Raw genomic sequence first — 13,394 nt, 5'->3', positions numbered from 1 at the left:
TATCCCTCCCTCTTCTAATATCCGGCAGACAGATCTTCAAAATCTGTACGATCAACTCCCTAAGCCATGTGTTATCATGGGCGATCTTAACGGACACAAACCCACTTTGGGGAGGTGTCCATACCAACACTAAAGGTAAAATCCTTTGAGGAATTCATTTCGATAATAATTTATGTATTTTAATGATGACTCAGCCACTTATTTACATCCAGCTACGGGAACATATTCTTCCTGGATCTATCACTTGCTGACTCCATCTTGTATAATGAATTCGAATGGATGGTACATGATGATCTATGTGGGAGTGATCACTTCCTTCTGCCATTCTCAAGACAATCGACCCTGGTGATGATCCACCTTTATCCAGAAGGAACTTCGCCAGGGCTGATTGGTCATTATATGAGACATTATGTGCTGATCACTTAAAACATGATGTATTTGCGAACAGCGAAGATCCGATACAGTTGTTTTCCGATTTACTCAATGACATTGCTGACCAAACTATACCTAAGTCCTCTGCAGTTCCACATATTCGTAAGCCATGGTTTGATAATGATTGTAAACAGGCCAGAAGAGCAGGAAGAAAGCTGAAAAATATTTTCGGCGACATCCTACTGTCCATAATTTGAATAAAGTAAAAATTTTAAATGCCAAGGCTCGACGTACATTTAAACAGAATAAGCGTCAGTCTTGGAGGAAATATGTTTCTAAAATAAATTCACGCACACCGATTTCAAAGGTGTGGAACATGATCCAAAGAATTAAGGGCAAAGGTTCCAAATCTACTGTTCACCATCTGAAGGATGGTGACAATATCAATAACTGGTAAGTCTGACATTGCCAATAAGCTTGGTGAAACACTCGCCAAACACTCTTCTTCGTCCAATTACGTCCCTGAATTTCAACATTATCAGAAACAACAGGAGAAGAAGAGAATAAATTTTAACTCGGACAATGGCGAAGACTATAATGAATTATTTTCATTACATGAGCTCCTCACTGCCCTTGAGCAAGCTCATGACACAGCAACAGGAGCTGATAATATACACTATCAGCTCTTGAAAGCATTTACCGGAATCATGTTTGGAAACTCTTCTAAATATTTTTTGACACAATATGGACTTCAGGGAATTTCCCACCTTCGTGGCGTAATGCCATTGTAGTCCCTATACCAAAAGCCTGGCCGGGATCATACTGATCCGTCTAATTACAGACCAATCTCTTTAACGAGTTGTGTCTGTAAAATCATGGAACGAATAGTAAATAATCGATTAACATGGTATCTTGAAACCAATAATCTCATAACAAATATTCAATGTGGTTTCAGGAAAACTCGTAGTACCATTGATCATTTGGTACGATTAGAATCCTTTGTCAAAATGCAATAGTCAATAAACAACATGCAGTATCGCTATTCTTTGATATCGAGAAAGCGTACGATACCACCTGGAAGCATGGCATTTTAAAGGATTTACATGATTTTGGTTTAAGGGGTCGTTTACCTCTTTTATATCAAAGTTTTTTAAAAAGACAGGCAATTTCAAGTCCGAGTGGGTTCAACCCTGTCTGACCATTACAATCAGGATCAGGGTGTCCCACAAGGCAGTATTTTGTCTGTCACTTTATTCTAGCATTAAGATCAACAGTTTATCCAAGGTTTTAAACGATTCCATTGATGGATCACTTTTTGTGGATGATTTTAACATTTCTTGTCGCGGTAAGAATATGCATACTATTGAACGGCAACTGCAGTTGTGTTTAAAATAAAATAAATAAATGGTGTCTTGAAAACGGCTTTAAATTTTCTAAATCAAAACTAATTGTCTACACTTCTGTAGAAAATATAAGCCTCATAAAGACCCAGAACTGTTTTTAAATGGCACTCCCATCAAGGTTGTCAAAGAGGCCAAATTCTTGGGTCTGATTTTCGACTCCCATTTAACCTTTCTTCCGCATATTAAATCCCTAAAAACTAAATGCCTGAAGGCACTCGATGTATTGAAAGTCGTGTCTAATTCAAGGTGGGGAGGGGATCAAGCTACGCTCCTACACCTTTACAGATCACTTGTCCGCTCGAAGATTGATTACGGCTCTATCGTATATGGTGGAGCCTGCAAAAGCAACCTAAAATTGCTGGATTCTGTCCATCACCAAGGCCTCAGACTTTGTCTTGGGTCTTTTAGAACCTCTCCTGTTGACAGTCTCTACGTCGAGGCTGATGAGCCATCTCTTACACAACGCCGTATAAAATTAACTTTACAGTATGTTACAAAACTTTATTCCAATGAGTCAAACCCTGCATGTAACTGTGTGTCTTTAATCCACTATATGAAGATCTGTATATCAAGAAGCCTTCTCTTGTTCCGCCTCTTGGTATAAGAGTGAAACCTTTCCTTTCTGCTGCTGGCATTGAGCTAGAACATATAGCTCCTTCCCGTTTTCTTTCTTCTCCGCCTTGGCAATTGGTTGGCCACAAGTTGACCTAACATTAACTACATTTAAAAATCAGAAACAAATGAATTACAGTATAAACAAGAATTTAGTCAATTAAGAAATAAATATAATACATACAAATCCTTATTTACAGATGGGTCCAAGGATGGTGGCGCAGTGGCATGTGCCACTGTCATTGATCCCGAACAATATCTTCTAGAATACCGGATAACAGCTCTATATTTACAGCAGAAGCAAACGCCATCTTAACAGCTCTTAAATATATTAATAAACACCGTAAATATAAACAATATATTATCTTTTTCAGATTCTCTTTCGTGTCTTCAGGCTATTAAAATCTTTCTTGCAAACATCCACTTTTATTAGAAATTATTGAATTGTACAATGAACTTGCTACTGGCCAATGCGACATCGTCTTTTGTTGGTTACCCAGCCACGTTGGCATTTCTGGGAACACGATGGCTGATATTGCTGCTAAGGCAGCACTCAACAAATCTGTGACACCACTTCTTATCCCATACTCTGATTACAAAGCTGCTATAAGATCTTATATCCGCGATCTGATGCAAAAGAAGTGGGACACCCAAGTAGGTATAAATAAATTACATGAAATAAAACCCTATACCGGTTACACTTACTTGGGTTGTCAGTCCAGATTCGAAGAGGTCATCATACGACGATGTCGTATTGGCCACACAAGATATACGCATGAGTACCTGTTACAAGGTGAGGATCCTCCATTTTGTATCCCTTGTGATGAACGAATCACGGTCAAGCATGTCTTGCTTGACTGTGTTGAGTACTCCATCACAAGGGATATCTATTTCAAATCCCGAACTATGAAGGATCTTTTTACTAATATAAGTCCTCATTTAATTATTGCTTTTTTAAAAGAATTAAATTTGTTAACAGATTTGTAAATAGCTAAATATTTTATGATTGGAAGTTTGAATTAGTAACTGAGATTGTTAGTGGCTGTATCCTCGAGGGGAGTTAAAGTACTGTAAAATTATTGTTCTCTGAGAGGATACCTAAGTCCCCAAACATTCAAAGTAAATTAAAACGTTCCACTTTTTTAATCGTAGAATAACTGTTCTTTTACTGTATGGCTAGCTTTGCTAAATTGCTAACGGCTGAGGGGATGGTGTAAATCCAGCTAGGGTCCATGCAGGAAGCAAATGTACTGTAAGTCCCCATGGTCCCTAGTATGGTGATCTACCTTCAGTTGTTGGCAATCTATAGCCGTTTTTTTATATTGTATTGTCATTTAAAAGTACCATATTTTAGATTTAATTACTAGTCTTAAATTTATCACTGTGATAATCTAGTTGTTTTACTGTCCTTCGTTGACAGGGTTTTATATATTATATGTATATATTATAAATTTAGAACTAGTTTTAGTCACGATATGGCTGAAATATTGCCGATGTGACTTTAAATCTTAACTCACTCACTCACATATTAATGGTCTATTGGAAAACATTATAACGATACATCTCAAGACGAATAGATAGGAGACTTAGTAACAGAGTGGGTATAGACCACATATTGAGACTGTTAATGAGGCTGGTCTGGACGAAGTGACGAGAAACCATGGGTCATAAGTCCAAAGATCATCGGATCCTGGCACGACTAAGGGACAGTACAAAAAGCGAATCGGGGTGAAATTGAATGTTGTGCGCTACGACATCTCTCTTTAATGGAAACGACAATACCCTTTCCACATCCGTATGATTTCGATTGTACAATCCTGACTATATCATGTGTTTGTTTGACGCCACTTTAAGCAGTATTATTGCTGTGGGATGCCGTCTGCAAACAATCAAGTCTGGGCCACACAATCAAGTGATTGCCACAATATGAGATACGATGTGATTACAGTTCACTATAAACTGGTGATGATACCAGGTTACCAGGTATTCGCCAATAATTGAGCCTATAAACAATATACAATTTTATGTTTAAGACATCTTTGAAATAAGCATATACGGGCATCACGATGTCGGAAACACCAAACGTTTACTTTGTCAAGGAACTTATCTCCGCTGACTGGAGCAGTAGCAGATGATACAATCTAGCTTTCGCTGTTGATAGAGTTCCCTCTTATACACCTGAGACAGTCCCTCAAGCCGATCCGTAGCTCCATGTTTATGAGGATGCAGGTGATCACATTCACACAGGGGCGGATGCGATACAGGTGAAACGCTGCCAACGTTACTCGCGGTTTGGATGCCGGGGGCACAATGTTGATCAGGGAGTTTAACACACCGGGAAATACATAGAAGAAGAGAATCTCCATGAATACTACCAGCATCATCTTGAAGACGACGTCATCTCTCTTTTTGGAGGATGTAGACGGGGCACCCATGTTGGTTTGGTGTTGAATTGAATGCACTTCCACCCGTTGACGTGACTTCTTCGTGAAGAGGTAGATTTTGACGTAGCAGAAGACGACGGTGAAGATGAGGGGGAGGTACAGGCAACACACCAGGATGTAGGTGAGGGAGATGTTTGTGTATGCACATGAATATCTCTGGGGGTCGTAGGTAACAGAACCTCCAAATCCTGCGCAGAAGGCGACAGGAATAACCCACAGACAAATGGACACACTCAGTAACCACTTCCTCGAACTGATCCGGGTGTAGATATGGTTATAACAGACCTGCAGAAGTCGGTACACTGCAACTGAAGTGAGAACACAAGCAGACGTGCTGATTGTCCCGTAGGTGATGTAGGTTTTAAGATAGCAGACGACATATCCGAAAGGAGGCCCGTCTGCGAGAAAAGTGGCGATGTTGAGCGGGAGACTGATGCCGACAAACACTAAATCGGTGATGAAGAAGTTGGTAAGAAGGATGTACAATGTCCTCCTCATTCGCTTCGTGTACCACACCGTCACCAAAAACATGACGTTGGCCATGGCGGTCACAAGGCACACACAAATCAAGATGGCCACCGAGACGTTGATGGAAGTTGGGGACAGCATGTCACTCACCTTGACCACACTACAGTTCACTGACTCACACATGTTGGAATTAATGAAATTCTAGAAAGAATGAAAAATGTGTTACGAATTTCAAATGTCATGTTAGTATGAAAAGCCAGTAACTTCAAACATATTGTAAGATTCAAATTTCGAATGTTTTTAAGCTTGAAATACCATTAACTACAATGTTATATTATAAACTTCGATAACTTGAAATGTTCCATTAATTCCTTTCAAATGTTCACAACTTGGAATGCACTTATGAACCTAACGATTACCACAGCACTGACAAAGAATAGATACATCTTAACCAGACGCCCGTAGGTCTTCAAGGCATATTAAATATTGTCAGTTTTGTTCCACAGACGTTTCTATGGTAAACATATGTCCTCAGCAGTTACATTGTGTGAATTGTTACCATGGCAACAATGCTTATTACGAACTAAAGTATCATACATGTTCAAAAACCCACCGAGATATTTGTTTTCCTCTTAATCAAAACCTGGATTCATTCTTGTCTGACAGATGAAATTGCTGGAGACCACAGCACCATTGACGTCCAAAAATACTTTCCACGGGGTCCTGTCACTCAAACTTGCTCCGCTGAAAAGGAAGTAAAATCAATAACTATCCTGTCTTTGTAAAATTAATGTGCACTCTTTACTGAAATAAACACCACTCTCTCTCTCACTCTGTAACAAAAATAGGCACATAGTTCAGAGTACTGTGATTGAATATATGGCGATGAAATTGTGTTATGATGGAAGTTCTATACAAATAGCATATTACATTGGATAAATATAATCTCACACACACACACACACACACACACACACACACACACACACACACACACACATATAGTCCTCGCATATACTCTTCAAAACAAATATTTGACACAAACCAATCCGTGGTGAATCCCAACATGTGGGGTAATCGCTACATCCGGTTGAGACATATTCTTTCAAAGACCACGGTCGCATCATCCACAACAATCCAAATCCTTGGACTGCCCCAAATCTCCGACCAGACTGCGCAATCGGCTATGGAAAGCTAGACTTTTGCCAGAAGCCCAGTTCAACGTCACGTCGTTACCTACATCAACGTCAACGGTTGATCTTTGGAGCATGACAATGTTCGACCTCACGTTGCATGTGTTTGACTTCCTCCAGCAAAACAATGTTCAGTTGTTACCTTGGCCTTCTCGATCACCGGATTTGTCCATCATTGAACATCTATGGGATACTCTTGATGGACGCTTGCGCCAGCGTAATCCGCAACCTCAGGCACTACAAGAACTGCACACAGCACTTTGTGTATCAAAACATTCCTCAAGACAGCATTCGGCATCTCCTTTCTTCTGTGGGTCACCGCTGCCAAGCTGTTACCGATGCTCATGGTGGTCACACCAGATACTGACATATTACTCTGACCAAGTGACTTTAATAGCCCCCTGTGGTTTTACCAAACACTTCCTGGATAATCATGTTTGGAAATTTGTAAAGTGATGATTTTACTGTAAGTGAGCAATGATGTCATGTTTGAATCAGTTATATACACTCAGTAAGTAAACTCCAAAACATCATGTATAGTTTCTTATTTTTAAGAGTATATATATATATATATATATATGAGAGTGGATGTGTGTGTGTGTGTGTATTTTATGCAAGTTAATGTTTCATTTTCAAATTTTAGTAGAGATACCAATTGGACTTCCAGCAACAGAGAGTTCCGTTTGAAATTATTACGAAGAGTGATTGTATATAATATGGCTCCTGGCAAAATTCAATCAATATCACGGTGAGGGACACCAAATGGGCTTCACACATTGTGCCCATGCGGGAATCGTCTTCGGCACTCAGCTGTTCAAACGGCTCCTATTCTAAAGGCTCCTTCACACTTATTTCGAATTGACAGGAATCAATGAGAATCAGTCACAAATGTTTCTTTTGAAAATTCGAACTGCATTTGGGAGAAAATGGCAAAATATACACTTTGTTCAAGCTTTCTAAGAATGCCGCTGGAATACTTTAAACACGCTTCGAACCATTCTCTTCCCACACAGGTTACTTGTCATATCTTCCTATGAACCTCTGTCCTAATACGGCCCTTTCATGGCGCGAGAGTTCAGGATTCGTGATTAGTTGCAACCGGATTAATTATGCAATCAGCGACGTTGTTTCAAAAGTGATCATTCGCAAGGCCTCGGTACTTTCCGCATGCTTCGGAAAACTAGAACCTCTTCCCTGCACGATGCGCAAAAGTTTCTTCTAGACAGAACTCAGTCATGTAACAACGGATCAATGGCAGATCTCCATCGCCCTCGTTGACAACGGACAAGCTAGCCATTAAATATCTTGTGTGTCACATCATCACAAGTCCCCGGCAGAGGAGGGATATTTGTGGCCCCACATTTGATTGTATTAGTCAAGTTGGATCTAAGTCGATGTAACACGTGCTCCGATTGGATAGAAACAAGGGAGATAATTCGTGTTGCGAGGTTTTGCCGCTAGGGGATTTTAGGAGAACCGGGAAATACGGCCGTATTAGAACAGAAGTTCGTAGGAAGATATGACAAGTTACCTCTGTGGGAAGAGAATGACTTCGAACCTGCCTCGAATGATTCTTGCTCATTCCGAGTGTAATAGATCTCGAATGAAGCTCAAATGAATCGGAATACAGTAGGATATATTTAGAATGCCGTTAGAGTTAGAATACACTCAGAATATTTAAAATGCATTTCGTCTGCCGTACGAGTCCGGTCCGATTGCTGCGTGAATAGCACTCGAATTTCAGTTGGACAGTACCTCGAATGTTGTACGAATTTACATAGAATGCATTCAGAACCCTCTTGGCATGACCCCCGAATATGGATCGAATGTTAAAGAATTCAAACAGAATGCGGCTCGAATGTTTCGAATGTCCTTTAAATGCACCCGGAATGTAACACGCATGTCCGGAATGCATCAAGAATGCTGCCGGAATGTTCCAGGATGGGGTATAAAAACCTGTTTCATCTAGACTATTCATCGGTCTCTGCCCAACTCCTATACAGTATGAAAACGATGGACTATGTTGCGTTGCTCCTGATTGCTATCATCCAACAAAACCTGATTGAAAAAGATGTGGAGGGGGCTAGGAGAAGAAACAGGAGAAGACCTGGGAGATTCCAGACCAGACCATGGCTGACAGAGGAGAGGAGGAGGGGGCTGAATGGACATTACGGCTGACTGATGGAGGAGCTCAGAGTTGAGGACCCACAGTCTTTCTTCGACTACCTTAGGTTGGAGCCTGCCATGTTTGATGAGTTGGTGCAGAGAGTGGGGCCACGTATACAGAAGCAGGATACATACATCAGAAAGGCGCAAGCTCCAGGCTTGAAACTAGCCATCACATTGAGGTTCCTGGCTTCAGGTTATAGGTACCCAAGCATCATGTACAGTTTCCGCGTGGCAAGGACCTCAATTAGCCTGATCATCCCAGAAGTATGTAAGGCCATTGTGGAGGAATACAAGGATGAAGTTATCACCTGCCCTGTCATTCCAGAAGAATGGGCACTCATTGAAGAGGTCTTCAGAAACAGGTGGAATATTCCTCATGCCGTACGAGCTTTAGATGGCAAACATATGGCCATTAGGAACCCTGCCAAGATCGGCTCATCATACCACAACTACAACGGCTTCTTCTCAGTGGTCCGCATGGCCCTTATGGATGGAAATTACAAGTTCCTGTGGATGCACGTCGGGGCTTACCGAAGTATATCTGATGCTCAAATCTTCGACGAGTGTGAGCTCAAGAACTATCTTGAAGACGGGAGCATAGGATTTCCTGATCCGCCCCTTACCTCAAGATAACGAGCATATGCCATGTTTTATTCTGGGAGATGATGCCTCTGAAAGAAGGATTTTCTACATGAAACTAATAGTCATAGGACTCTCCAGAGAAAAGAATCGACACCTACAGGATCTCCGGGGGCTTCCGGGTAGTGCAGAATGCATTTGGAATCATGGCCCAGAGATGGCAAATTTCCCGCACCACCTCGTGCCAAGGCCTTCCGTTGTGAAGGACATCGTTGAATGCTGTGTCTGCGTGCACAACCTGACGAGGATTCGTTATCCTAATCTCTACAATGGTGTGGTGGATGAGGAAGTTGAGCAGCACGTGGCAGGTGGCCATCTTTTTATGCGATTCGATGATGTTCTGATAACGCCAGGGTTCATTTGAAGAGTATTCTGGATGTTCTGACTGTATTCGGGGAGTATTCGAGGTACATTTGAGTTGCATTCCAACTGCAATCGAAATATTCCGATACATTTGACAAATATTCCACCTGATATTCCAGCAGCAATTGAGATACAGTCCGACTCATTCGAGGCACATTCGGGACTTTCAGACAGGATTTGAAGCGGCTTGCCTTTTCCATTCTCCCTCGAATTTGCTCAGAATACTTAGAATGCAGTTAAAATGCAGTATGAATACTTAGAATGCAGTTAGAATGCACTTCGATATTTTCCCACTTGAACATGTTCAAAACATTCGGACATGTTTCAAGAATTGACACGAATAGTTGGAATGCATTTAGAATGCAGTAAGAAGTTTTAGAATGCATTTCGAATTTCCTGGATTGTCCACGAATGTTCATTCCAACAGCAATCCTGCTCATTCCACCTCAAGTGTGAAGGGGATATAATACGACAAGGACTAAAGGGGGATTCCGTATGGAATTCATTGATGTCAGGGGAAAGACCTGGGTCCAAAATACAAGCTCATGATTGTATTTGTTTGAGGAACAAGTACTCTGATTTATATTGATATATCATCAAAAAACATGATTTGGTTCGGTACTCCATATGAAAATAGAATGCTAAATCACATCATCATTGTTGCGAAGAGACATATTCACATCTGCAGTATTGAAACTATGCTTCCAAATCTAACTTTATATATAAAACTCTTAAAGAAATATTCTTGATAGAAAATCATATATCAACAAAAAATAATAACATAATAAACGGAGCCTTCTCTCCCCAGTACTAGATGACTCTTAACTATCGATTTGTACCCGACATTATCTATACATGATTCATGTAATGAGTGAGTGAGTTAATATTTAACGTCACATCGGCAATATTTCAGCCATATCGTGACGAGAACATTTGATATTGAAATATAATATATGTATCTTATAAAACACCTGCCGACGAAGGACAGTAAAGCCACTAGAGTATCACAGATATACATGTAAAACTAGTAATTGGATCTAAAACATTTTAACCATAGGGGACAACACAATATAAAAATGGGCTATAGATCGACACCAACTGAAGGTAGATCACCATGCTAGGAGCCATGGGGACTTACATTACTTTTGCTACCTGCATGAATCCTAGCTGGATTTACACCATCCCTTCAGCCGCTGGCGATTGTAGGAAAATTTAGCCAACAGTTAAAATAACAAAAATACTACGTTTAAAATGCGATAATTTATATTTTTTACTTTGAAAGTTTTGGGACTTATGTACCCTCTCAGGAGGACAATAATTTTACGCTACGTCAACCCCCTTTGAGGGTACAGCCACTAACAATCTCAGTTACTAATTTAAATTACCAATAATAAAATATTTATCTATTTACAAATCAGTTAACAAATCTAATTCTTTTAAAAATTCAACTATTAAATGATAATTAACATTATAAAAAAGATCCTTCAATGTTTTGACATTAAAATACTTATCCCTTGTGATGGAATATTCAACACAGTCAAGCAGGACATGCTTGACCGTGATTCTTTCATCACAAGGGATACAAAACGGAGGATCCTCACCTTTCAATAGGTACTCATGAGTACATCTTGTGTGGCCAATACGACATCGTCGTATGATGACCTCTTCAAATCTGGACTGACAACCCAAGTAAGTGTAACCGATATAGGGTTTTATTTCATGCAATTTATTGATACCTACTTGGGTGTCCCACTTCTTTTGCATCAGATCACGGATGTATGTTCTAATGCTAGCTTTGTAGTCAGAGTATGGGATAAGAAGTGGTGTCACAGATTTGTTGAGTGCTGCCTTAGCAGCAAAATCGGCCATTGTATTCCCAGAAATGCCAACGTGGCTGGGTAACCAACAGAGGACGATGTCGTATTGGCTAGTTGCAAGATCATTATATAATTCTATAATTTCTATTAAAAGTGGATGTTTACAAGAAATATTTTTAATCGCCTGAAGGCAAGAAAGAGAGTCGGAAAATATTATATATTGTTTATATTTAGGGTGTTTATTTATATATTTAAGAGCTGTTAGTATTGCGTTTGCTTCTGCTGTGAAAATTGAACTGTCATTGGGTAATCTGGAAGATATTGTTTTGGACCCAATGACAGTGGCACAAGCTTTAACCGCGCCACCATCCTTGGACCCATCTGTAAATAAGGATTTATATGTATTATATTTACTTTTTAATTGATTATATTCTTGTTTATATTGCAATTCATTAGTTTCTGCTTTCTTAAACTTAGTCAGTGTCAGGTCGACCTGTGGCCTAACCAATTGCCAAGGAGGAAGAAAGAAGACGGGAAGGAGATATATTTTCCAGCTCAATGCCGGCAGCAGTAATGAATGGCTTAATCCTGAGCCCAAGAGGCGAAACAAGAGAAGATTTCTTGTTGTACAAGTCCTCTTAAAGAGGATTAAAGATGCAGTGAAACGCAGGATTAGACTCGTTAGAATATAGCTTGGTAATATACTGTAATGATAATTTTATACGGCGTTGGGTAAGAGAAGGCTCATCTGCCTCGACGTAGAGACTGTCAACAGGAGATGTTCTGAAGGACCCAAGACAAAGTCTCAGACCTTGATGGTGGACTGAATCTAAGAGTTTTAAGTTGCTTTTACAGGCTCCACCATATACGATGGAGCCATAATCAATCTTCGAGCGGACAAGTGATCTGTAAAGGTGTAGGAGCGTAGCTTGATCCCCTCCACACCTTGAATTAGACACGACTTTCAATACATCGAGTGCCTTCAGGCATTTAGTTTTTAGGGATTTAATATGCGGAAGAAAGGTTAAATGGGAGTCGAAAATCAGACCCAAGAATTTGGCCTCTTTGACAACCTTGATGGGAGTGCCATTTAAAACAGTTCTGGGTCTTTATGAGGCTTATATTTTCTACAGAAGTGTAGACAATTAGTTTTGATTTAGAAAATTTAAAGCCGTTTTCAAGACACCATTTATTTATTTTATTTAAACACAACTGCAGTTGTCGTTCAATAGTATGCATATTCTTACCGCGACAAGAAATGTTAAAATCATCCACAAAAAGTGATCCATCAATGGAATCGTTTAAAACCTTGGATAAACTGTTGATCTTAATGCTAAATAAAGTGACAGACAAAAATACTGCCTTGTGGGACACCCTGATCCTGATTGTAATGGTCAGACAGGGTTGAACCCACTCGGACTTGAAATTGTCTGTCTTTTAAAACTGTGATGATATAAAGAGGTAAAACGACCCTTAAACCAAAATCATGTAAATCCTTTAAAATGCCATGCTTCCAGGTGGTATCGTACGCTTTCTCGAGATCAAAGAATAGCGATACTACATGTTGTTTATTGACTATTGCATTTTTGACAAAGGATTCTAATCGTACCAAATGATCAATGGTACTACGAGTTTTCCTGAAACCACATTGAATATTTGTTATGAGATTATTGGTTTCAAGATACCATGTTAATCGATTATTTACTATTCGTTCCATGGTTTTACAGACACAACTCGTTAAAGAGATTGGTCTGTAATTAGACGGATCAGTATGATCCCGGCCAGGCTTTGGTATAGGGACTACAATGACATTACGCCACGAAGGTGGGAAATTCCCTGAAGTCCATATTGTGTCAAAAATATTTAGAAGAGTTTCCAAACATGATTCCGGTAAATGCTTCAAGAGCTGATAGT

The 13,394-nt window shown here is 39.9% G+C and overlaps 2 protein-coding genes across 2 annotated transcripts; one reads left to right on the top strand and one right to left on the bottom strand.

Moving 5' to 3' along the window:
• Window positions 1–4,528: 4,528 nt before the first annotated feature.
• LOC124263726 (melatonin receptor type 1A-like) lies at window positions 4,529–5,482 on the bottom strand. The gene has a single exon (XM_046698390.1). It carries the CDS (start codon window positions 5,480–5,482, stop codon window positions 4,529–4,531), a length of 954 nt encoding a protein of 317 aa, XP_046554346.1.
• A 3,191-nt stretch (window positions 5,483–8,673) lies between these two features.
• Window positions 8,674–9,294, top strand: LOC124263725. Its single transcript, XM_046698389.1, has one exon. It carries the CDS (start codon window positions 8,674–8,676, stop codon window positions 9,292–9,294), a length of 621 nt encoding a protein of 206 aa, XP_046554345.1.
• The last annotated feature ends 4,100 nt before the right edge of the window (window positions 9,295–13,394 follow it).

Source organism: Haliotis rubra, unplaced genomic scaffold (assembly GCF_003918875.1).
Source record: "Haliotis rubra isolate DU_JTF1 unplaced genomic scaffold, ASM391887v1 Scf897, whole genome shotgun sequence".
NCBI classification, from domain to species: Eukaryota; Metazoa; Mollusca; class Gastropoda; order Lepetellida; family Haliotidae; genus Haliotis; species Haliotis rubra.
This window is presented reverse-complemented; position numbering and strand designations above follow the sequence as displayed.

Bases quoted from the DNA above. Each gene is read 5' to 3' on its own strand.
- LOC124263726 (XM_046698390.1), bottom strand. From the start codon at position 5,482: ATGTGTGAGTCAGTGAACTGTAGTGTGGTCAAGGTGAGTGACATGCTG.
- LOC124263725 (XM_046698389.1), top strand. From the start codon at position 8,674: ATGGAGGAGCTCAGAGTTGAGGACCCACAGTCTTTCTTCGACTACCTT.